Consider the following 26,252-nt stretch of genomic DNA (forward strand, 5'->3'; position numbering starts at 1 on the left):
GGTAGGCAAAAAAGTGGAATAGCCAGCCTCATATACCATTCATATTAATTTAGTATCATCCTTCTAAAAAGAAATTTGCAGTAAGAATCAGGAGTCTCTAACATTTTCTTTGACCCAATAAATCTAGCACTAGGAATCTAGTCTCAGGAAATAACCCGAAAGACAAAAAAGTTATGTACAGGGTGTTTATCAAAATGCCATATATATATATATAAATAAAAAGTATGGAACTAGATTAAATGTCTGATAAAGGTGCTTTCTCAAGTACTACAAATCCACTAGCATGCTAAGAAGCTATTAAGTTTTTTTTAAATTCTTACTAAAATAACAATTATAATAAAACACAGAACTGCACACAGTGTGGTTTTAATTTTGTACAAAAATAATGTATTTACATAGAAAATAAGAGAAAAAATGGTTACCCCTCTTGTAAATTATCAAAACTACCAGAGTCCATACCATTATTTGATTTTTGAAACTTTTAACTCATCTAACATTCAAAAAATATCTGGGGATACTTAATATGATGAAGTTATTTAGTAAAAAAAGGTGAATTCATATATCTTCACCTTCATCTTTCTTATCAAGCACACTGCAGAAATAAAGATATACTGAAATATTCAGAATAGATCTAGAAGATGAAGACAAATTTATTTAGTGAACAACTTTACTCATGCTTTTAATGCAAAAAATGCAGAACACCTGAAAAATGACTAATAAAAGTATAGAGGAAGATACAATTCATTATTATTCAGACATTTCATTATTATTTAAAAGAAATTTCACCAGGGCCATGAGGTTACAAGGAAAACAGTGATGAACTCCCTGAAGAACCCAAGTGACTTCTAACCAGGACTCCACCCAGAATCCAAACACACACAGACACATCTAACTATATCCAAATGGGCAAAAAGCACAAAACTCCTTCGAGTACAAGGAAGTGATTGTTATGGTCTTGTGCTTGATGCTACCCGGAATTTCTTGACATTTTACACTTAAGTTGTTTAAAGAGCTGGATGTGAATTTTTAAACTTCTCAGAAACTGTATGTAAAATCTTGATGTTACCTACTTTGTGCTAAGGATTAAATAACGTATCTGATCCAGTAGAACTACTGTGCCTAGTACAATGCCTAGGACCTGGGAGTTATTCAATAAATGTTGATTTTTTTTTTCTCTTGTACAAAATAATACAATTTCTATCAGTAAATAATGTAAGAATCTACAGTAATAATTATAAGCAAAGATCATGTATCACTGATTGTCTCACTCTTGACTTTACCTTTAAAAACGGTACACTATGAAATAGTCAACAAGCCAAGTTGAGGGAATAAAGGTTTAAACTAAGCGCACACAGTGATAAGAGATTCTGTCAGAAAAGAATGTTATTAACCTGAACAATCTGTTAAAATCATGATAAACAATTATGGCTTGTGCTAGATGTATTAGATAATTAAAATAAAGGGTCAATTTTGTCTGAAGTTACCAGAATTAATTTCAAACATCAATTGCTTCTCTTGTGCATAAGGTGTCTCTGCTCATGTTTATTACTACATATTTATATTTACTACATATTTATAACAGCACAATTGTTATATATCTATAGTAAATATGTATCTACTTGCAAGATTACTTTATTATAATATGCTTTTTTTTTTTCTGACTGAGAGACATAAACTGAACTCTAAGAGCTAGTTTATAACTCATCAATTTTGGTTTCCATATGGACAGAAACTCTGATTTAAAGATAATCTTACAAATATATAAGAAATCAAGAATTTCCCAAACACAGCAAATAAAACTGTAAAATTTCATCTTAAATTATAAATCATTCACTCATTTTATTTGCAAAATAACATTTTCCCTTATTTTTTCTTCATTTTCACTCCATCAACTAGGAGTTGCAAATTTTTGCATTTTCTTGAGTCAAATCCATTGTAGAATGAGGTGAAATATAAATGATTAAGACAAAATGTGAATACAAAAAAAATTTTATAGAAAATTCTTCCCAGTTTAAATTGTTCAACAGACAGGCTATAAAATCCATTATGACTACTTCCATTACATGTTTTACCTGTTCACTTTTCACTGTTTCTATACAGTGCTGGATTACAACAATCAGATTAGCCCTAAAGAATATGCACAAGGACTCTAAACCTGGGCTTAGACGTAGACAGTGTGACATCAAATTTAACGTGAAATAAGAACTCAACAGTATTTCTTCATGAGAGCTTTTCTTCTTTCATTTTGGGAGAGAAAATGAGGATGGTGAAAGGAATACAGCTAATAGATTTTTTATTAACACTTTAGGTTTTCCTCCCAACAGCTTTCAAATGCCTCTTATCTAAAAAAAAGAGTAAAAATAAAAATAAAACCTAACACAATTTCTTAAATTCCAAAATGGGGGATTCATTATACTTACTGGAGTTTAACAGGCACCTTCCCATTTGGCAAAATGGGAGAAAAGTGGTATAGACAATAAAAATCATACCTAAGAGGGATGTTTCCTTGGCAAATGCTGCAGCAATAGCTGGGTCCAATGCAGGCTGTCCATCCCCAGATGGAAGATCAGGTCGAGTATAATCCCTACTTTTATCATTGTTGTATTTTACATTCAAATTCACAAGTTTGGAAAAATCAATCCTTAGGGTACAGCAAGCATTATAAATATTCTGACCATCTAGGGCCTGTAAAAGTGAATAAAGTATATCAGCAGTCTTAAGGAATGAAAATTAGCAAGAAACAGGACTTCGACAATAAAACCCAACAATGAAGACCTGCACATAAAAGACACCAGGAAAGGGATCAAATACCATACATCATTCTTTGTTGTCCCAGTTGTACATGTATTCGTTTCCACAAATACCATCTTCTTTAAATAGAAAGTGCTACTTAAATCTAAAATACAACCAGGTAAACAAATATGCTAATGCTTTTAATTTGAAAAAATCTGCAAATAATTCAATTTAAAAAAATAAAGATTACAAATATAGTCAGTCCTGCCAAAGTCACACCATAATAGTCTACGTAATAATTTAGTTTTATTATACATACACATTTTTTGCTGGATGGCAGTACTTAGAAGAATTGGTGTAATTTTATAAGGTAACTTTTGTTTGATGTCACATTTTATGAAGTGCCTCAAGCCAAATAAGTATCACTATAATGCATAATAGCGATTGCCATGAAATGGGGCAAACACTATTATTTCCTTAACTTGAGGTGTTCAACCCGAATCAAAATGGACTGTTGAATTAGAAAATAGAACATCATCCCAGGAAAGCTTGGGAATAGAAGAGTGCAAGCTCTAGAGCTGAAAGCCTACACTCAATTAGGTCATCTTGAACAAGTTACTTAACCTCTCTGAATCTCAGGATCTTTCTTAATCTGGAAAACAGAGATGATAATGGCTGCCAGGATCCTCACAAGGTTACCTTGAGGATTAAATAAAAGATCACATATGTGAAAGTACAATGTGAGTTATAAAAGACATATGCTGGTGTTATGATTATTACGGGTTTTTTTTCCTGGTCCTATATAATCAACATTTCTACTCCAGCTGGATATAAGCCTAAAACAAACTAAAGAACAGGAGAATATATTGTTAATTTTTCATTAGAAGAATAAACATTTACTGTATAAAATAACAGTTCAGAAATGAAAAATATGTTTAGCTCTATAAGTCACTGTGAAAATGAAATGACAGTTCTTCTGATAATACATCAATAGATTAAACCTGATGTTTATATAGACCAAGATCCACTAGGGATGTAAATCTAGAACTATATTATTTTAATAGTACGTCTTTGCATGACCTTTTTAGAAATTGGACTGAAATATATATGAACCTTAGGAATACACACACACACACACACACACAACACACACACACACACACACACACACACAAATCCTCAGGACTGTTGAATTTTTCGCTCCAACCCTCACTAATACCTCCATTATTAAATTTTTTCCAAGCTGTTATTCTCTTATAAAGCAAAATGCTAGGGGGCAAAATTTTCCAATTAACTGAAAATAACTGCCCAAAATTTTAACTAGTATAAAAAAAGAATTTCATTGGCGCGATCACTCAAGCTTCCTTTACAAAGCAGTGGTTCCCAGAGCTTCCAAAAACAGTGCTCAGCTGCCATCCCCAAAGATTATGACTTCTTAGGTCAGGATACCTAAGAGTCCTTTTTTTTTTTTTTTTTTTTTTTTTTCACAAGCAATCTACATGACAAGAACCTACGTGGGCTCTGGACCATACTTTGAAGAACACTATAAATTCTCTTCTGCAAAACCTAAAGGTACACTTTGCTGGCTAACTGAATTTCCAGTGCTTAAGATGTATTTTTCATCTCCCATTCATACAGAACAACTGTCACTAGGAGAGGTAGGCTTGAGATTCTCTTTCTAAACTTGTATTCTTTGGCTATAATTTTATATAACCTCCATTGTTTTAACAAGTATAAAAATGTAGCACTGAACTACAAAGTTTAGAACCAACTCATTCCATAATATACTGAGATATACAAGGATGACTGCAAAATGGTAGCACAACAGATGCTGGGAGAGTTGTGACATGCGATGAAAGTTCTAATACCTACAATGTGCCATACACTGTGCTACGTTCTAAGAATACAGCAGAGAACAAAGAAGAAAAGGTACCCACTCTTACGTGACTTACAGTAAAACAGAAAATACAGACATCTAACAAATAATTATAAATTTGATGTGTGGTAGTGAGAACTAAGAAAAGAAGGGATATAATGTAGTTGGAACTTTATGGAAGACCTCTCTGAGACTTGCAAACCTGAAAGAAGACAGGAAGAGCTGGACATAAAAAGACAAAGAAAAAGGAATAGAAGCAAATGGAACATCAAGCTGGAAGCCTGAGAAATCAGAGAAAATACAGCATTTGCAAGCTATTTTAAAAAGTCAGTAAAAGGCGAGACAAGCTGAGGATTGATTAAGAGTTTTGTAAGCCATGTTAAGGACTGAGGACTTTATACTAACGACAAAAGTCAGTCACTGAAGGGCACTGAGAATGAAGTTATAGGACTTTAAGTTGAGATCATTTAGTACTCTGTGGAAAAATAGGTGAACTGAGTCAGAAGGCCAATGAAGTAAGGATTTAAGAGATGATGGCTTAAATCAGTGCTTTACTCAAACTGATTCATGGACTATCAGCCCAAACCTATCTGCATGAAGGTAAGGAATCTATGTCAGAATCTGTATCAATAATCACACATTATAGCTAGAAGCATGCTGACTTGTATCTTGGCAAAAGCTCCTGGTAACATCAGAGACCAGCACTTTGAGTGACACCTGGCTTAGACTAGAATGGTGGCAAGAGAGCTGGGAGACAAAAGGACAGATTCAAGAGAAATTTAGGATGAGAATCAGTAAGATTTGGTGATAGGCTGAAAGTAAAAGGAATAAAAGCCATGTTTTCTGGCTTGTTACTGATGTCCAATTTGGTACACAGTGAGCACCACAGATGGGGCAAGGATTTTTTTTGTGGGGGGCAGGGGGGTAAGTTACAGGAGTTGAACTGAACACACTAAGTCTGAAAGTGCCTGATGGTCCACTAAGTTCCTAGCCTGGGTCTCTTAGAAAGGATCTGATGCTAGAGAGTCATGGGGGCACTGTCAGAGTCACAAAGTATAGTATAATTCAGCTGTGGGAATAGATGAAGTCCCCCATGCAGAAGGGTAGGGAGGGATATGATAAGACATAGTCAGAGAGGTAGAATACATCTAAGCAAGAAGTGTTGGAGACCAGGAGAAGAGATGATTTTAAGAAAAAGAATGGCTCACAGTGTCAAATGTTACCTAGATATGGATGATCAGGATTGAATTACGCTGAGATTTAGCACTATAGCAATCGCTGGTGACACTGGGAAGAACAATTTGGGTAAATGGGGGTTGAAACTAAACTGCAGTAGGTAGAGAAAAAGGAGGTAAGTATAAACAGCAAACAAAGAGAGCTTATTTAATAAATCTGGCTATAAATGAAAAAGGGAGAATGGGTGAATAGATGGAGAGTTATGTGGAGTTCAGGGTAAATTTACTTACAATGAGAGAGATTTAAGGATATTTGAAACACTAGTGAGAAGTAGCCAACAGAGAAAAAAATATGAGAAAGAGGGGATAACAGATCGTGCAGTCTCTTGGAGGGCAGAAGAGGACAGGATCTGGTGTTTACTGGTCTTAGAAATATCTATGCCTTTTATTAGAAGAGAAAGATAGGTGTGTTTTAAGTAGATTTTGTGAGAAAAGCTGATGGGAGTTTCCATCTGATAGTTTCTATTTTTCCTGAGAAGTGGGAGGCAAGGTCAAAAGGGGAAGTAAGGAGAGACTTGGTGGAATGAGAATTTTCTGATATAGTCATTGTGAAAAATGGGACAGCATGCTGCCTGGAGAAACATGGTAAGATTTTTCAAGTAGAGTAGAGGGCCTGGTCTAGTTGTAGTTGATGATGATGAATTTCAACTGGTACCAATTGCTAGATTATATGATATTCTCTAGGTATACTCAACAGTACAGATACTGGCATGAAGAAAGATTACTACAGTCATCAAAACAAGGTATCAGGTTATAAGATAATGGGGCAAGCAAGTCTGGGAAATAAACTTTTTCCTTCTCTAATAATAGTGAAATGAACTTGAGTTCAGATACCAGAACAGTTAATTAATAATATTCAATAATTACCTACTCTTTTGGAATTACAACTGTGTATCTTTGTAGAAAAGACCTGAGTGAGTGTATATAACATTCACAAATACCTGATGCTTATTATCTGTACACAGAAGATTGGTTAAATGAAAACTTCAAATACCTGATAACATTATTAAAGCATAATCTTTTGTCATGATTACTATAAATTATTTCAGACAAAACACACATATAAACTACTTTCCCCACTGAACTATAGCCCCAGTGCAGTATAATTCCAAATCAAATTCCATTTCATTGGTCTTTTACCAAATACTCTTCCCTCTGCCTCAGAAGGGATCACAAAAAATATTACACATTAAGAAAAACATGCACTATATTCTAATATGTTGTGAAGTTGCAAAAAAAAAATGCCATAAAGATTATGGCTTCTAGATTGCTACTGATCAAACCTCATACCATATGGATTTTGGTTACTCTTTAAATATAAAATATCTCCAAAGTTGGAGGGCTGGGGCATGTAAAGAGAAATCATTATTTTTGGAAAAAAGAATTCCAAGTGTTAATGTATGCCTGCAAAGGAAAATATAATAAGATTAGGTCATAACTTAAGAATCAGTGAGTAGCAACATACTGGAGAAAAACAGGCTGAAAATATGTCTACCTCACATATAGTGTGTATTATGATAAGTAATTTATTTACTTTAAATATTAGCCCCCCCATGTAACACAGGAAAAATTCCTGTTCTGTTTACAACACAAAATACCAGAAAAAAATGAGATAACAGCACTTGCTAAACCATTTCAATTATGCCAATATTAACAGTACAGACTTTGTGCTACCCAAATGAGATTCTGAGGATGGAAACACAATGAAACAATCAAAAATGGTCTGCGTTCCACACAATCTATCTTAATCTAGAGGAGGCACTGAAGTATTACACACCATAATTAGTCTGAAAGTAAGAGTAAAAGGGAGAAAAAGAGGTAAGGCAGAAGGTAAAGGAAGATAAGTAAAGACAGTTGATGTGATGGTTTAATAATATTTAATGGTTTAACAACAGAATAATAATCACAGTGAGATAATATGACACAAGAAGTTAAAGAGCTAGAACAAAGGTAGATTTAAAATACGATACACAAATGGAAGATTAAGGCATTTAGAAGCAAAGATATGGTATGCAGTTTTCAAGGATGGCCATGATGTGAGAACATATTTTATTTCTTTTAATAGTTTCTTACCCTCCATATGTAACAATAAAAAATATAAAGGATGTAAATAAAAAGTAGACTAAGAACCTATTCAAAAAAGCTCTTTAAAAAGAATATTAAATATACTGTAGTCTTAAATAAACTGACAGCCTATCATAACATCGGAGCCACATGCGTGATGATATACTTTAGCCAAACTGTCTTGATAGCTAAATGAATTACTGTGAAACTCCCACTGGAAAACATTTAAAATCTTTACTGGTGTGCACGCACAATTTAATCCTGTTATATCCTCAAGAGCTTAAAACTTTGGACCTAAGTCAAACAAAAATGCAAAATAAGAGAAGTCTATATTATAGATAACTACACATATAACTATCCTTAAAAAGAAACACTTCTTTATCATAAATTTAAGCTTTCTTAATAGTATCTAAATGACATCAATTTGCACCATCTATAATGCTACATGGTATTGCCAAGTTATGTTAGTATTAATAACATTAGCTATATATATGCGTGTATGTCTATCTGCCACTAAAAAATATCGAAATCTCAAAAAAAAAAAAAAAATGCTCCAGACTTACTAGTTTTGCTTGTTGAGCATTTACTGGATCACCATACTGGAGAAGAGCTTGAAACTGGTTATTTTTTGTAAATGTGATTATCTTCAATACAGCACCAAACTTAGAAAATATCTGTTAAAATATAAAAATCAAGTATTATTTATCTACTCTATCATTGTTTCTCCATTGTTTCTCATGTTTATAGGTAAACATGAAAAGTAAGTTAAACTTACTTGGTGAAGAACATCAAGTGTTACAGGGTAGTACATATTGTCAATAATTATTCTAAGCACTGGACTCTGGGCTGGAGTCACTGCACTCTCACTAACTGTGGTGCCACTAAGAGGAGTATTTGCTGTCTGGACAGCTGTCACAGCTTGAAGAACTGCTTGAGCACGCTAAAAATTGAAAGATAAACACTTTAGAAACATACTCAGTATTTTCACTTATACTCTGCTGCATGTTACACTATTAGCTCATTTCTTTTCTAGAACACATGCAGATTAAACAAAATTTAATAGTCACTCAATAAATACTTTTGATTACCTGCCATGAGCCAGGTATTATCTGTTTATAATTCAAGTATTCTACCAGTATTTACTTCAAAACAATTATCTAGGGTTTGGGACCTATACTGAACAGGCAAAGACAGGCAGTATAATTTATTTTCAAAAGAACAAAATATAGTTTGGCAAATTCACATAATCAGAAAATGTTATTTTAAACAGACACTTTAAGAGAACTTCAATCTAACATTATTCAAAGGGCACATGGTAAACCTCAGCAAGATTACTAGATTACCCAGAAAAACTTCCATAAAGCTTATTATTTCTAATACAATCTTAAAGGAGGAATACTCAGAATACATATTAAGTCCTTTTTCATACTAGCATAACTTCTAAGATACTGCTAATTAAACCGGGAGAGATTCACTACTGTTGAGACACATCTTAATTTCTTAGAATTTTTTTTTTAATCACTGAGATTTTAAAATGTGAAAAAAAAATACAGAACAGAATATTACTACTGTGACAGATTCATTGATAAGGAAATAATTTTTCTACCTATCTAGAGTCAAAAAACCTACATAAAGGCAAATAACTGTTAAGTAACAATGACAAATACCGTTACATTGCTTTAGAGTTTGAAAAACCTATATTGGCATATGAATAGGAATATCAACTGCACACCATGATATACGAAAAGGAAGAACACAAAAGAATTAGGCCAACACTTATGAGAATAAACACAAATAGTCAGTGCTCCCTCTAGCAGCACATTTGCTAAGGCGGTAATCATTCTGCAATATATAAAGTGTATCAAGTCAACACACTGTATACCTTATATTACACAATATATCAATTATATCTCAATAAAGCTGGAAACAAAAAAAATAGTTCACTGAAATGTCACATAACCAGGAAATCACAGAGTCTGGAATTCATGCCAGGTTTACAATTACTTTTGGGTAGAAGCATAGGCAAATATATAGCCAATAAAATAGAAATAGTAGCCACCTCTTCTGAGGGCCTTTGTCGTGAACATGAAAAACCAGGTTTTTTTGGTTTTTTTTTTTTCCAAGAGAAGCAAGTTTGCATTGATTGTTCCCTGAATCTGGAATAACCCAGACCAAAATAAGTGCGTTTATTTCCTAACCACTTTAAAGTTTGTTACTCAAATGTCACTTCTTCATGGGGCTTTCGCTGTTTATCCTATTTAAGATTATAAAGATGCCTTATCTTTATCCTTTTCATGTTCCTTCCATTGGAAGCTTTTAAAATGAGAATATCTTCATGAATTACTTTACTAGAAATACTAACATATAAAATAAAACTGAAATATAAATACCATTTTAAATTCTAAGTAAAATGAATATAGAATATTTTCTTCTAGTATATTTCCAAAGATAAATTTTTAGAAGTACAATTTCTGGTTCAAAAGTAATGAAAATTATTATCAAATTAAAATTTAAAAAAAAGTGGAAAATTTAGCCTTATCTTCAGACAGAAAGTTTTAAATGCTTATTTATTTATAAACTATCAAGATGATCTTGAAAGGTCACTTTTTATGATGGTTAAAATCTATGAGGAGTTATTCTCCATTACATTTTCAATAAGACAAAGGGTCATATATAGTTTAGATCTTCCCGAAACAGAAAGATAGTTAGCTAAAAACTATATTAAAGGAGCTAAAGATTTTTGACCATTTCTGCAATGCTATATATTTAGGTATAAACCCATTAAAAATATATTAATTTTAAATACTCAGTATCTTCTACATTTTTAAAAAACAAATCAATATATTCATATATTCTCAATTCTTACATCCCCCCAAAGAAAACCATTAACACATCTTCAATAAAAATATTTCCATGAGAAACCTAAGACCTATAAAAAGTCAAATAACTAAAAGCATTAAACATCATACCTTAAAAGTCTAAGCAGCAGAGTACAGTTTATGCAAATAGTGAGCCCAATCTCCTAACAGTTTCTATACAAAAATCTGAAGTTGCAACATGAAAATGAACATTTTGACCAGAACCTTAAAGCTTTGAAAAAAAATTATTTAAGTACCAATTTAAAACATGAAAATAATAGACTGCACATACTTTTTGTAAATTAACATAATACTTAATATTTAGGGACATATTACAAGAAAGTATCTTTAAAAATAACAAGAAAATGCCCTTAGTTACATCTTTCTGTTAATAAGTTTGAGATTCTTAATATGTCCATTTTATTTATGTATCTACACATACTCACTTGGTTTAATGTATTATCTGTTTTTAATTCTTTGTGATTGGAGTACTGGATATAAATTGGTTGGTTACGGAGATGAGGTGTCACAGCGGAATAGTAATTAACCATAGTAATAGCTGCTTCCTCTGTTGCTAGTTCCAAAAATGCCTGAAAATTTAAATAGCAAAAATTGGAATACTATGAATTATATTCAAGTAAACCTCATTATCTATAACTTATTCAGCCAATGAGAAAAATCCATATCTAGAGTATAACCTTCCCAGTTAACATTTAGACACTCAAATAAGTTATCCTTACTTTCCTTATTTTCTGTACACCACAAATGTAGTCCAACAAAGGCTAGAGAAAATAAAATCTAGACATTTTTCAATATCAGAATTTTACCATTCCGATACTAGAAAACATAAGCGATCTCAGAGTTTTTTTTAAAGCAGCATAACTCAAAAGAGACAAAGGAAAAAATTAAAAATTAAATATTAGATTATTAGTGACATTAATTATATTTAAGGGAATGTTAAATTTCATAAATTCTTTTAAATAGTATCATTAGAAATTTTAAAACAAAATCTTTTTAATACCCCTGAGTCTTTCTGCCACAGATACATTTATTCAATGAAGAATACCTAGGATTAGTGACTATTTTCTTCTAATGCTATCAGATAAATATTTCCATGGGATAAGATTAAAGGATAAGATGCTACTGGTGCCCCCGCTGTTTTCTGATATTACAAAGAGTAGAGTCACAATAAAAGAAATCCTTCATTTGCATTCATTTGTATTTTCCACAATCTCTTTATAACAATCCAAAAGCGAATTCAAAAGGCAAAATTTGAAAACTATAGTGACTCATTCATTTTGGCTTCCTAGCATTAGTTTCTCAAACAGCATTACCAGGAAAAGTCAGAGTAAGACTTTGTTATGTTCTTTTAGAAAAGTCAGGACTATATTCTATCCTTTTATTAGGAGTTAGCTAATTCACACATACTGGGTAGTTTGCAGCTTAACATTTTATAGGTCCTGAAAGAAGCATACCTGATTTTTTCCTTTCAGCATAAGGATGTTGGTCACCTTACCAAAAGGTAAGCCTAAAGCAATGACTTCAGTTTCTGTCACTTCACCAGGTAATTTTCGAATATGAAGTACACGAGAAGGAGCACCATCCATTTTATCTTCTCCTTTAAATTTTTTGCTATCATTACCATTGGCTGAAAGACATTTAAAAAAGTCTTTATTAATTTTCCTCATTTGCATAAAAACCACAAAACAAAGTTTAAAAAAGAACTTAAAAACATAGCTGAATACACCTGAATAAAAATTCAAAAGCCAGGCTTCCAAAGGAATAGAGAAAATCATATCCACCAATTATTAAATAGAATTACATTATCAATTAAGATAATTATTAGATACATGTTTCTGAACAATATATGTAAAAAGTAACAAATGATATATTCTCTTCATACTCTGATACTCCCTCGGTGGGTGAATAGTTTTAGAAGGGGTGGCTACTAAATACTCATATTTTAGTGCTAAATATTATGAAAGTTTTCATTTTAGATGAGATATAAGAACATGAAATGAGGAAATAAGGACTTTTCAAAATCATACGACTAAGCACACTTTCCTATATAAAAACACTCCATCCCTGGAAAAGAAAAAGGACACAAGAAAATGTACAGCCCTTAGCTTATGAAACAAGTAGGCCATTTATTACCCAAGAAGTAAGGAAGATTGGGTCTCTCTGGGTTACAGATCTGTGATTCTTCAGAAGACAAAGTACAATAATTTGGACTTCTTTCCATGATCTTTTCCCTTCCGCTCCCCAGGTAAACGCACAAACTTTTGGTTTGTGAATGTAAAATCAGTAATAATTAAAATGATTTCGAAGAACTAAGGCAACAACAATGTAGTAATGCTTTTATTTATGTACATAGGTTGTATATAAATTGAAGAAATCTTTAATCACATCATTTCCCATATGTTATTCAGACTTCTTAAGGCTTTTAAGATGTTCTTTCAAATGCGAAACAAATAATATGTTAAAAAAATGTAAAAACTATTTCTATTTGTATACTTCTCTTCCAAACTCAGAAGTGGTTTTCTACCTCAATTCTATAGAGAACATCTTCACCTTTGATCACTCTATCTCTTTTTTCCTTGACTGACCTTTGTTCTTTACTGGTATTTACTTGCAGCTTTTACATAAACGGTCTCACTAATTTGTAATTTGTTAAATCCATCCATGGTCAAAATACTGTGAGCCCTCTCATCCTTACCAAATTTCTCTGTTCTCACAACACCCTTAACAATTCATTTCTAGTTTTCTTACTTCCCTGATTCATTTTATAGCTGCTTCAAACCCTCTGCTTACATATTCATTCCCAATAATAGTTGGGAGTTCTTCAAGCTGTTTTGGCCCCAAAGTCCTATCTTTACTTGCTCATGTGAACACTCCAGTACTTGGGTCTCAAAAACCACCTTCTCATTTAATTTGTAAATCTATTCTTTTAGTACCACTCATTCACCAATATTCTAATTCTATACTTCCAACTGTCTATCAACCTGAAGTGCAACATTTCAAAACTTTATGCTTCTACCTATTTATACAGCAGAAATTAGCAAAACTAAAAAAAATAAGTACATTCTCAATCTCTTAAGTCTTTCACACTCAAGCATTTATAAAAAAAGCACTGGTAGCATCCTTTATCAAATGTGAAACTGAGAAGAAAAGCAGTTTCAATTCCAAGCAGTTTTAAGTTAGACTTCAGGGCAAAGCATAATATTATAGAAGCTGTTGGCTTTAAAAAAATAAAAAATAAAAAGAATCTGAGTTATGAAAAATGAATGTCTGTACACTTTACTACTTTCTTATCTGGGAAAACAGAAATTCCAAAGGGTTAACCAGAAATGCAAGTAATATACAGAAAGATACTTCCGTTATTCTGCTAGCTGTTAAGCCAAGACCAACAGCTACCACACAAAAAATCTTAGGTTTATTGTAAAAACTGGCTGTAACTGCATTTTTAAGAAGCCGCATAGCCTACTTGCCAAAAGTACCATACACATGAGCTAGAAAAAAACAGAAGCCTAGACTAAACTAGAAGTCTCATGTGCTGGAATACTCGCAAAGCATTATAACAAAATGAAATGACATTATATAAAAATGTCTTCACATAAAATGAAAGTCCCAAAGAGTTCTGAGTAACATAACAGAATCTATGGAATGATTTCAGTTCTTTCACACAAAGCAAAATGTCACACTTTTAGCAATAGTAAATCCTGCTATTATAGAATAACAATTAGCAGCACTGGCAGAATTAAAGGAATATTCCATATCCACAGCTATAAAGAAATGACTCAAGAATTTTACAACTGTCAAGGTTCCTTCACTGACAAACAGTTACAAACTCCTTTCAATAAAATCCAATCCCAATACTAGTTGGAGTTAGGGGTTAGGTTTTTTTTTAATGTTTCACTTTTACTTCTGGAAGAACTAAGGTATTACAAATTAATTTTAATGCACTGACTTATTAGATATTTACCGGAGACTTAGGTTCTAATGACATTAACTTTTTTCACTTCTTTGACACAAAAACCAGGTATATATTTAGAAAGAAAGTCTGGACAGATAAGGGAAAGGCCGTTGAGATACTTTTAGAAACCAAATTCTATAGTAAAGTGAAATTGAGGAAACATTTTGGATATGGCTAGAATATAAGAATGAAATCCTGTTCTGTATCTGATAACCATAAAAGTTTCTTTATAACATGGTCTATAAAACTATCCTTGAGACACCTGGATGACAATGGCATATTTTTCCAGGCAAGTATAATCAATCACTAGTTCTTAAAAGTCTTTTTTGCAATTTGCTCTTAATATGCAACAATATTCAAATTAGGCTCTGTGAGAACATAAACAGACTCTTCCCATCTTTTTATGTTATGGGGAAAAAAATTTTAAAACTCAGTGTTTCCACTGTGAATAAAGGTAAAATAAATTGAATGCATATAAATTTATGTTAAAACAAGGCTTTAAAGAATTTTATTCCATCACTCCAAGACTCAATTCATTCTTTGGTCATAAAGTACATTAAGTATCACTGCCAAACACGCTTTTAACAGATAATTCTTTCCACCAAAAACAAATCTCCTTTTCTACTATCTTCCCTTTGTTAATGGGACTATCATCCATCAACCCAGTGATTCTAAGCCCAAACTAACACTTCTCCCAAACCAGTCTATTTCCAAATAACTAAGAAGTTCTAATTTTTTGATACATCATTTCCTCCATATTCTAAGAACCTAAAAATCATACCTTAATATGTCCGAGGCAGATTATTGTAAAACTTTTAACTGTCCTATGTACGGTTAGTGACCCCCCACAAAATACAAATGGAAGAAAAATCCTTTCTAAAATGTAAATCTGGTAAAGTTCAAACTCCTGAACAAATCAAATCCTATATCCAAACCCCTACACCTATCAGGACTCAACTTAAGTCATTCCCCCCCTCTCTTATTTCACATTCCAGCAAAATAAAACTAGGCATAGTTCATGATTCCCACACATACCCTACTGTTTCAAACAAATTTTGGATTGTACAACTTTGTTAATTGATATGGAACATGTCCAATACTGCAGAGAATTCCTTGTACTTCCTGTTAATCCCAACACCCACAGGCAACCACTATTTATACTAAAAATTGATTATCTGTTCTTTAATTTTATAAAAATGGAATCACACAATGATTCATTTCAGTGATTTCTGTTTTCTGTCTGGCTTCTTTTGCTTCATATGCTGTCTTAATCTTCACTCATGGTTTTGTTATTTGTTAATAGTCATTCTTTTGTTACTAATTAGTAATCTACTGTATGATTATACCACAATTCATTGACCCATTTTCCTACTGACAGACACTGGGTAATTTCACATTTGGGACCATGATGAATAAAGTTTTTATATACATATTTGTACAAGTCCTTTTCATTGGGGGAAAAACCTAGATGTATAAGTACCGGGTCATAGGCCATGTTCATGTTTAACTTTGTAAGATACAGCCAAGCTGTTTACCAAACTATTTTACATTTTTACCAGCCATGGTAAACTGTTCCATTTGCTCTATATCCTCATCATGTTTTTGTTGCCAATCTGTTTAATTTTAGCCAAGATTCTAGTTGGCATGACAGGACGCCTCACAGTAGGTATAACGTGTTTTCTTGATGACTAATATGTATTTTCATGTGCTCATCAGCCATTCATATACCTTCTTTTGTCTTTTTCAAAAACTTAGGCTGTTTGTATTTATAGATGTGAAAGAATCCTTTCTTTTTTTGAAAGAATTCTTTATATACTCTGCATACAAGTCCTTTGCAAATATATGTATTAATATGTGAATATTAGTATCTTTTTCCAATCTGTGACTTGCCTTTTCACTGTCTTAACAATGTCTTCTGATGAGAAGTTTTTCATTTAGGTAAACTGTCTAGTTTATAAATTATTGCTTTATGGGTAGTGGTTTTTGTGTCTTCTCTAAAAAATATTTACCTCAAGTTCATGAATATATTCTACAATTTTTTTAAAAAAAGCTTTATATATTTAGTTTCTTAGGTTTAGGTATATATTCATCTATTATTTCTGTACTGTATTAAGTAGTTTGAGTTTCTTTTTTTTCATATGTGTTTCCAATTGTTTTCTGGCACCATTTCTCCAATTGAATGACCAAGACACCTTTGTAAGTAATCAGTGGACCTTAAATGTAGGAGTTTATTTCTGTACGCTATTCTGTAAATACTAACCTTGCTAATATTAAACTGTTCCATTATGACAAGTTTACAGTGAATCTTGAAATCAGATCATGTCAACATTTTTCTTTTGGAAAATGGTTTTAGTTCATCTAGGTTCTTTTTTATTTCCACATAAATTCTAGAATCCATTGTCAATTTCAATTTAAAAGCCTGTTGAGCTTGACTGACTTATAGATTCAACTCCATTCAATTTAGGGGAAAATGACATTTTAACATATTGAGCCTTCTAATTCATGAACATAGTTTCTTTCTCACTTAGGTCTCTAATATCTTTTTGCTATGTCTTGTATAGTTACTGGTGTCCATGTCTCTCACATTATTTGTTAAATTTATTCCTTGATATTTCCTCATTTTTATAAAAGCATTTTTTTAAAATTTCATTTTCCAATAATATGCTAATAATATCAGCAAACTATTTTTGTATATTGGACTTGTATTATGTAACCCTTCTAAATTCAATGATCAGTTCTACAAAACATTTTGTAGATTCCTTTGGGTTTTTTATTTTAAAAATCATGTTGGGACAACATGGATGGACTAGAGTGTATTATGCTAAACAAAATAAGTCAGAGAAAGACAAATACCATGATTTCACTTATATATGGAATTTAAGAAACAAAACAGAAGAACAAGGGGAGGGAAAGGAAAAATAAAATAAGATAAAAACAGAGAGGAGGCAAACCATAAGAGACTGTATAGTTAAGAGAACAAAATGAGGGTTGCGGGAAGGGAGGAGTTTGGAGGGATGGGATAAATGGATGACGGGCATTAAAGAGGACACTTGCTGGGATGAGCACTGGATATTATACATAAGTGATGAATCACTCAATTCTGAAACCAATACTACACTATATGTTAACTAACTTACATAAGTTGCATTTAAAGAAAATTACATAGCAAATAGAGTCGAATAGCAAGTTTATACAAAGTCAGATATTTAAAAATAGGAACCAAATACCCTATGTAGTATCGTGAACTGCCAGAAGCATCTACACTTCTCTGTAATTATACAAATAAACTCAATTTCAAAAAAAAAAATAAAAATGTTGACTGTGAATAAGATAGTTTTACTTCTTTTTTAAACTTTATGCTTTTTATTCTACTTGCCCTAATGTAAGCAAAAAGCTGGGAAAATTGTGAAAACAGACATCCTTTACCTCATTCCTGTTTTTAAAGAGAAAACATTCAATACTTCATTAAAGATTGGAATTTGTTTTAGGCTCTTAGACGCCCCTTATTCACACCTTGTGGAAGTTCCCTTACCTTGCTAGTTATCTGAGAGATTTTTATCATGAATGAATGCTGTATTTATCAAATGCTTTTTATCCTTCTAGTGACATGATTCCCCCCCCCACCCCGCACCTTCATTCTATTATTGTGATAAATTATACTGAGTTCACTTGCTTAATGTTAAACCTTACAATCCTCACGTAAGCCTCAATTAATAATCATGAATTATCATTTACATATTGCCAGATGTGATCTAACACTTTGTTAAGAATGTCTGAATTTATGTTAATGAAAAATATTAGTTTCAAATCTTGATTTCTCATATCTTCTTTGTTAGGTTTTGGCACCAGTTTGCCATCAGCTGCTACACAGCATCATAAAGTAGAATTTGCAATATTCCCTGCTTCTCTATTTTCTAAAAAAGTATACCGAAGATGGCTATTATTTCTTACTTTGAAGCTTCATACTTGAGTAAAATCACCTATGAGTGAAATCACCTATGCCTGAAGTAATCTTTGTGGAAAAATTTTAAGTTTATTTTTTATAATAGACATAGAGCTAATCTGTATATATTATGGAGTAATAGTTTATGTCACTTTTGATAAATTAGGTTTCTGAAGGATTTTGTCTATTTCACCTAAGTTGCTGAATTTATTGGCATTACTGCCGTTTGTAATATTGCCTTATTTTCCTATTAACATTCTGTAGGATCCGTACTGGTACCTCTACTTTCATTCCTGATATTGGCATTATAGTTCTGATAGGATTATTAAACCTTTTTTCTAATATAAGCATTTTCTAATATACGTATATAGGTGTAGACATATTTTCCCTCAGGTACTTTCTTGCATTACAGCCAACAAATTGTGATATATTTTCACTTTTATTCAGTCATAAAGATACCCACCCTTGTATTTTCCTTAATTCATGTTCAGAATTACGTAGTTCAATTTCTAAATATTTGGTAATTTCTTAGATTTCTGTTTTTGAGTTCTACTTAAATTCCACTATAATCAGATACTATATGAGCTTTTCAGCCATTTGAAATCTATTGAGCTATTTTATGTCCTAATATATAGTCAGTCTATCATGGTGCTATGTACACTTGAAAAGTTATTCTGAAGTCAGGTTGTAGTTTCCTGAATATGAATTAAGCCCAGCTGAAGGACATTGTTTAAAAAAATATTTTAAAGATCTAACTGTCCTATCGGTTACTGTTAAATCAATTAATGTTAAAATATCCAACAATGATTACAGACTTGTTTCTCTCCTTAGTTATTTAATGAACTCTAAAGCTCTGTATTACTGACATACAAATGTTTTCTAATATATTAACACTTTAAACACATGAAATATGCTTTTTTTTATATCTGGTAATACTCCGTCTTGAATTCTACTCTGTCTGAAGTTAATGTAATCAGATCAACTTTCTTGTGCTTGCTGTCTACACAGAATATTATTTTCCATCCTTTTTACTTTCAGTCTGTGTCCTTTTACCTCAGTCTGACTCTAGTAATAGGTACTGCAGTTAGGTCTTGCTTTTTAACCCAGTCTGACAATCTCTGACTTTTAATTGGAATTCTTAGATCAGTAATGTCCAAAAGAAATGTTCAGCAAGTCATATAATCTTAAATATTCTATTAACCATACCAAAAAGTAAAAAGGAGTGAAATTAATTTTAATATATTTCAGTTCAATATATCTGAAATATTACCGTATCAACACACATTATTCTTAAAAATCAAGTATTTTACATTCTATTTTTGATACTACGTCTTTGAAACACACATGCACCACATATACATCTCAATTAGGAATAGCACATTTCAAGTGCTCATAGCTTCACATAGCACTGATTACTACAGATTAAGGTTTTGGGGGTTTTTTTTGCCAATTTACTTTTACACATTAGTTTAGTGTTTAGAAGTTACTGGGTAGTTAGAAAATAAATAGATGTTAAACTAACTTCTAAACACTAAACTGATGTGTAAAATTGGCAAAAAAAAAAAAAACAAACCCAAAACCTTAATCTGTAGTAATCAGTAGCTATGTGAAGCTATGAGCACTTGAAATGTGCTATTCCTAACTACCCAGTGTTTTTGGTGGTGGTCTTGTCTTGCACTGCACTAATAGAATATTCAATAGTATTCCATTTTAATCCATCTATGGGCTTTTTCTTTTTAAACAGCCCTTTTGAGGTTTTATTCACATACAATAAGCTGCATATATTCAAGGCATACAATTTGACAAGGTTTGATATATTCATACATCCATGAAATCTTCTATAAGAAATACTGTAAGTATATATATATCACCCCCAAATCTCCTTTTACTCTTTGCAACCACGTCCCCTTCGGACATCCCCACCCCCAAATCCAAACTGTTTAGTTTGCATTTCCTTGTGTTTTATATAAATGGAATCACACAGAATGTACTCCTTTTTCCCACTTCTTTCACAGCATAATTATTTGGAGATTTATCCCTGCTACTACATGTATCAGTGGCTTATTCTAGGAGTCTGGTTGGCTCAGTCGGTACAGCAGGAGACTCTTGATCCCAGGTCATGAGTTCAAGCACAACGATGGGCGGAGAGCTTACTTTAAAAAAATAGCTTATTCTCTATGACTGAGTGGTAGTTCATAGTATGCAATGGAATACAATGTCAAAACTGCAATCCATTTATCCATTCAGCTGTTGATGGACATCTGGATTGTTTTGGGCTTTGGGTATTAACAAAAAGAGCTACTATGAACATTCATCTTAAGTTTTTAAGCTTTTTTTAATGAACATGTCTTCATTTTTCCTGCATCAATGCCTAAGAGACAAACAGCTGCATCATTTCATAGATGTTCAAGTTTTTAAGAAACTGTCAGATTATTTGCCCAAGCAGTTCTACAAGTTTACATTCCCACCAACAGTATAAGAGTTATGGTTCTTCCACATCTTTTCCAACACTCAGTATGGTCAATCTTTTAAATTTTAGCCATTATAATAAGGGGGTAATGTTTTCTCACTTTAGTTTTAATCTACATTTCTCTAATGATTACTATACTGAGCACGATTTTCATGTCCTTATTTGCCACATGTTTTTGCTGATCAAGTACTTTTTGCCAATTTATTACATTGGGTTGTTTGTTGCCTTCATTTTTAGCGTTTATACAGTCCAAATTTATATATATTCTGAATCAAAGTTCTTTGCCAGCCATATGCTTATAAAGATGTTCAGATATTCTATGGCTTGTTTTTTCATTCTACTATCAATGTCTTCTGAAAAACTTTAAGTTTTAAAACCTGATGAAGTTCCATTTGTTCTTTTATAGATTATGCTTTTGGGGTCCTAACCCAAGGTAACAAAGATTTTCTACTATGTCTTCTAGAAGTTTTATAATTTTAGATTTTATTTACATCATGTATGGTCCACTCAGAGCTAGTTCTTAACTATGGTATGAGATACAGGTTCAAGTTTTTTTTTGTTTTCTTGTTTTTTTTTTTACATATGGGTATCTTAGTCAAAAAACAGCTGTCCATAATTATGTAGGTTTATTTCTGGATTCTATTCTGTTCTATTAATCTATTTATCTTTCTTTATGCCAATATGGCATTGTTTTGATTTCTCAGCTTCATATTAACATTTGAAAACAGGGAATCAGTCCTCCAACTTTCTCTCTATTCACACTTAACTGTACTTCCTTGTATCTTTTTTTTTTTTTTTTTGGAGATCATTTCAATATGCAACCTTAAAAGAGTCTATGTTCAAGTTAATATTCTATCTTTTCATATAAATAATAAAAGCCCTACAACTGTAAAATTCTACTTTCACTTAGTGCTGTTGTCACAGAAACATCTACATACATATGTTTTTTTTTTTAAATGTACGTAAACAGTCTTTCAAAGAGATTTAAAGGATTAAAAGAGAGCTTTTTTAATTTACACACACATTTACCATTCCCGGTACTCCTGGTTTACCTCCTGCAAATCCAAGTTTTTACGTAGTATCATTCTATTCAATCTAAAGTTAGCTTTTTTTTCCTTTTAGTGAAGGTGTTGGTCTCCTGTGAGATGGCTTCTTCCTGACTGTAAGATTTGCTCTTTATCATTAGATTTTCAATATTTTGACTATTATGTGCCTAAGCGTGGTTCTTTTTATTTACCCAACTTGATATTTTTCTTAAAATTTTAGAAGTTTTCAGCCATTACTGCTTCAATTACACATACTTGGCCCCATTCTCTTTATTTCCTCTCTGGAACTCCAATTATACGTGTATTAGACAGTTTAATTGTCCCTATGATAGATTTTCTTCTCTCTGGGAAACTTAATTTTTCTATCCATGTGTATTCAAGTTCAAAAACCTTTCTTTAGTTGTCTCCAATCTGCTGTTAGCCCCAGTGAATTTTTCATCTCAAATATATTTCAGATTTCTGTATGCTCTCTACTTCTCTTTTCTCTCTTAACACATGCCTCTACGTGTTCACTCACTATTTAGTATTTTCCTTTATAGCTTTAAAAATATTTATAGTCCTTGTCTGTCAATTCCATTATCTAGATCATTCTTGTGTCTGGTCCTATTTAATGCTTCTCAATTTTATGGAATGTTCTCATGCTTTCCATAATTTGCAATTTTTGATGGTATGGTGGATACTGTGAATGACGGTTCACAAAATAAAGACTGAATCATGTCTTCCTTAGGAGGTATTGTTTTCTTTAGGCAAGCAACTAAATTACTGGTGATCCTTAATGTGTTGTCAGGCTAAACTATATCAGTTTCTTAACTTAGTCCTAAGGTTGGCACTTGCTATAGTGTGTGATCCACTCTCTTAAGGACTGGGCTTTCTGTAGTCTAAATTAAATGCTTGAGGTTGTCTCCAAGATGTCTGTATTCTGACTTCCCAGAACTCTAAGCTCTCAGAGCACTAAACAATCTTTTGAAACCACCATTCTAGCTCTCAGCCCCAAAGCAGGTCAGTTCTGACAGACCATGCAGTTTTTCCCAACTGCACACAGGCAGCCCAGCTATTATTCAAAAACACTGAATCAAATGAATCCCCACACTGAATTTTCACCCCTGCCCTATGCTCCAATCCCTGGAGAGCTTCCTTTTTTAGGACCGTTCTCCACAAATCCTAGATGTCTGAGCAGCTGAATTCCAATCTGTCTTTTGGCTCAGTGAGACTTCCATACTCTGCTTAGATTCCCCTTTCCTATGCTGTAATAGCAGGGTACCCCAAGGAAGAAAGCCAAAGTGATTATGGGATTCACCTCATATAATAATGACCCTATTCCCTTCTTTCAGGGATCATTATCTAGTACTGTCTGCTCATCAATTCTAGACAACAGTTGTCCAATATATTTTACACAGTTTCATAGTTGTTGATTTTGGAGGGCATATCAGTGGGAGAAGGGAAAGCTGCTATCAGTTATTCTGTCATAGCCCTACATATTAATTTTTAAAATGTTTCAACTATTCATCACTATATATATTGTTCTAAAAAATGATAGCAAAGCAGCATTACAGACATTTGAACCTGTTTAATTATTTGTATACCATACTTTGACTATCAAAATCATGGCCTAGTGATTTTGCTTTGTACTCATGGAAAAGCCAATAATAATAATGTGTAGGCAAATTCATTTTCACATTATTATGACTAGATATGGTAAATACTTCATTACAGTTTTTATTTAACTGAACTGCCAGACATGTGTATGTGTGTGCTGAGGTGTACATATTCATAAGCAATAGCTACCTGGAGTAAATCAAAATGCTTCCAGTCTTTTACAGCCCTTTTACTATTCAATACAATTAATTCCTCAAGTAAGTAATTCAGGAAAGGAACTTTGGTTTTAGGTAAACAATGTAAAATGCAGGGTTATAAGGTAAACTAATCCAGTTGTCGTCGTTGTCGTCATCATCATCATCATCATCAGATTCAAATTTTGGTCCATAAAACTAGGGTCCAAAAATTAGTTTACATTTGTTTAGACAAACATTACAACCAACAATGTTATTTCAGACATATAAAAAAAAAATACCCTAAGTATGAAGATAATAGGGAGATAACATTAAGGAATGCAATTCAAAGAATTAAAATACTGTTACAGCAAAGAAAAAAGGGTGAAAGCACACAAAAAAGACAACTATACAGCTGAATCTTTTTATTTTTATTTAGTTCGGCTTTAGGGCTTATGGGATATCAAATACTTAAAACACAGTAATTCCCTTTATCTGCAGCTTTGTTTTCCATGGTTTCAGTTACCAGTTGTCAACCACAGACCAGAAGCAGATGATCATCCTTCTAAAATACTGTAGCTTAACACTGTATCACAATGCCTACATTATTCACCTAGCTTCATCTTATCACACAGCCATTTTATCATCTCACATCATCATCAGTAGACAAAGGGTGAGTACATCCTTTTATTATACTATATTGTTATCATTGTTCCATTTTTAGTTGTTAATTTCTTAATATGCCCAGTTTATAAACTAAGCTTTATCATAGGTATGTATGTATAGGAAAAAGCATAGTATATTTAGGGTTTTGTACTACCTGCAGTTTCAGGCATTCCCTGCAAGTCTTGGAACTTATCTCTCAGGGAGGCACGGGGACTATGTAAAAAATATTCTAAGACGTGCAAACACAAAAACCAAAAAGAAAAGTACAAAAGGGGCAAGAAAGAGGGGACTTAGAACATGAAAGAAAAATGGTTATATTTTTTTGATTTAAAAAAGGCAATCAGACTTAGGTACTTGCCCACAGAAGTCACCAAGTTTAGGTTTTTTACTTCTTAGTACAAATTTTTACCCACCTTACACACTTTTTTTTTTTACATATATATACTCTAGTAAAGTTTCCTGTCGCATTTCAACAGAAACATTTAATATAAATTATAAAAGGCTATTCTGATAAAAGACTAAATTTTAGTTTTAACATTATGCCCCATAAAATGGCAAATAATTAAGCAACACTGTTAAGAAAGAATCACTTACCTGTAACCACCATGCTGCTCATATTAGAGTTTGGACTACTGAGAACACTGCCTGAGAGTAGTTCGTCAGATCCTCTCTATAAAAACAAAAACACGTTAGCATAAGACATTTTTAACTTTAAAAATATGAATCTGTCACTTATCTATATTTTTCAAATATTCACTGAGAAGCAAACGTCAGCTGTTACATTATTGGGAATAGTTTTAAATTTTAACCCCTAAAATAGAAAATTAACTGCACTTTCTTGTCAATCTGTCTCCCTTTTCCACAAAGCCAACAGTTTTTCCTTCTTTCCTTTCACCTAAGTGTTGGTTCACTATCAACAATAAAAATGTTCTCTTTTTTTAAGAGCAGTTTTAGGTTTACAATAAAAATGAGAAGGCGACAACAGAGATTTCTATACACTCCCTGCCCCCATACATACATCGCATCCCTCATTACCAAAACCTCCCAACAAAGTGGTAGCTATTCCAAGGATCAACCTGCAATGACACATCATAATCACTGAAAATCCAGTTTACCCGAGGGTTCACTCTTGATGTTATACATTCGATGGGTTTGAACAAATGTGTAAGGACATACTTCTATCATTATGTTGTATAAAGTATTTTCACTGCCCTAAAAAATTCTCTATGCTCTGCTTTATTCATCCTTCCCCGAACCCCATCTCTGGTGAGGGGGAGCTACTTTGAAAAGTAGTTTGAAAGTTTTATAAAACAAATATACTCTTACACAATCCAACAATTATGCATCTTCAACTCCCAAAGGAGTTGAAAATTTGATATACACAAAAAACACTGTACACAGATATTTATAGCATCCTTATTCATAGTTGTCAAAACTTGGGAGCAACCAAAAGTCTTTCAGTAGACTGAACGAATAACTAAACTGTGGTATGTCCAGACAATGGGATATTTTTCAGAAGTAAAACAAAACAGGCTATCAAACCATGAAAAGATAAGGAGGAACCTTAAATCCATGGAATTAATTTTTAAGAGTGTTAACTGTGTCTCGATTCATTCTTT

The 26,252-nt window shown here is 32.5% G+C and overlaps 1 protein-coding gene across 5 annotated transcripts in view; it reads right to left on the minus strand.

The window, feature by feature from the left end:
• PTBP2 (polypyrimidine tract binding protein 2) overlaps positions 1-26,252 on the minus strand; it is a 75,630-nt gene that overhangs the window by 24,479 nt on the left and 24,899 nt on the right. For all 5 annotated transcript variants that reach the window (XM_026497561.4, XM_026497564.4, XM_026497563.4 and 2 more), the window contains exons 3-8: positions 25,228-25,303; positions 12,242-12,414; positions 11,213-11,356; positions 8,684-8,848; positions 8,472-8,582; positions 2,490-2,685 (exon numbers count right to left, since the gene is read on the minus strand). In XM_026497561.4, coding sequence (XP_026353346.1) covers positions 2,490-2,685; positions 8,472-8,582; positions 8,684-8,848; positions 11,213-11,356; positions 12,242-12,414; positions 25,228-25,303 — 865 coding nt within the window. The remainder of the gene's footprint in view (positions 1-2,489; positions 2,686-8,471; positions 8,583-8,683; positions 8,849-11,212; positions 11,357-12,241; positions 12,415-25,227; positions 25,304-26,252) is intronic.

This window comes from Ursus arctos, unplaced genomic scaffold (assembly GCF_023065955.2).
Source record: "Ursus arctos isolate Adak ecotype North America unplaced genomic scaffold, UrsArc2.0 scaffold_12, whole genome shotgun sequence".
Lineage (NCBI taxonomy): Eukaryota > Metazoa > Chordata > Mammalia > Carnivora > Ursidae > Ursus > Ursus arctos.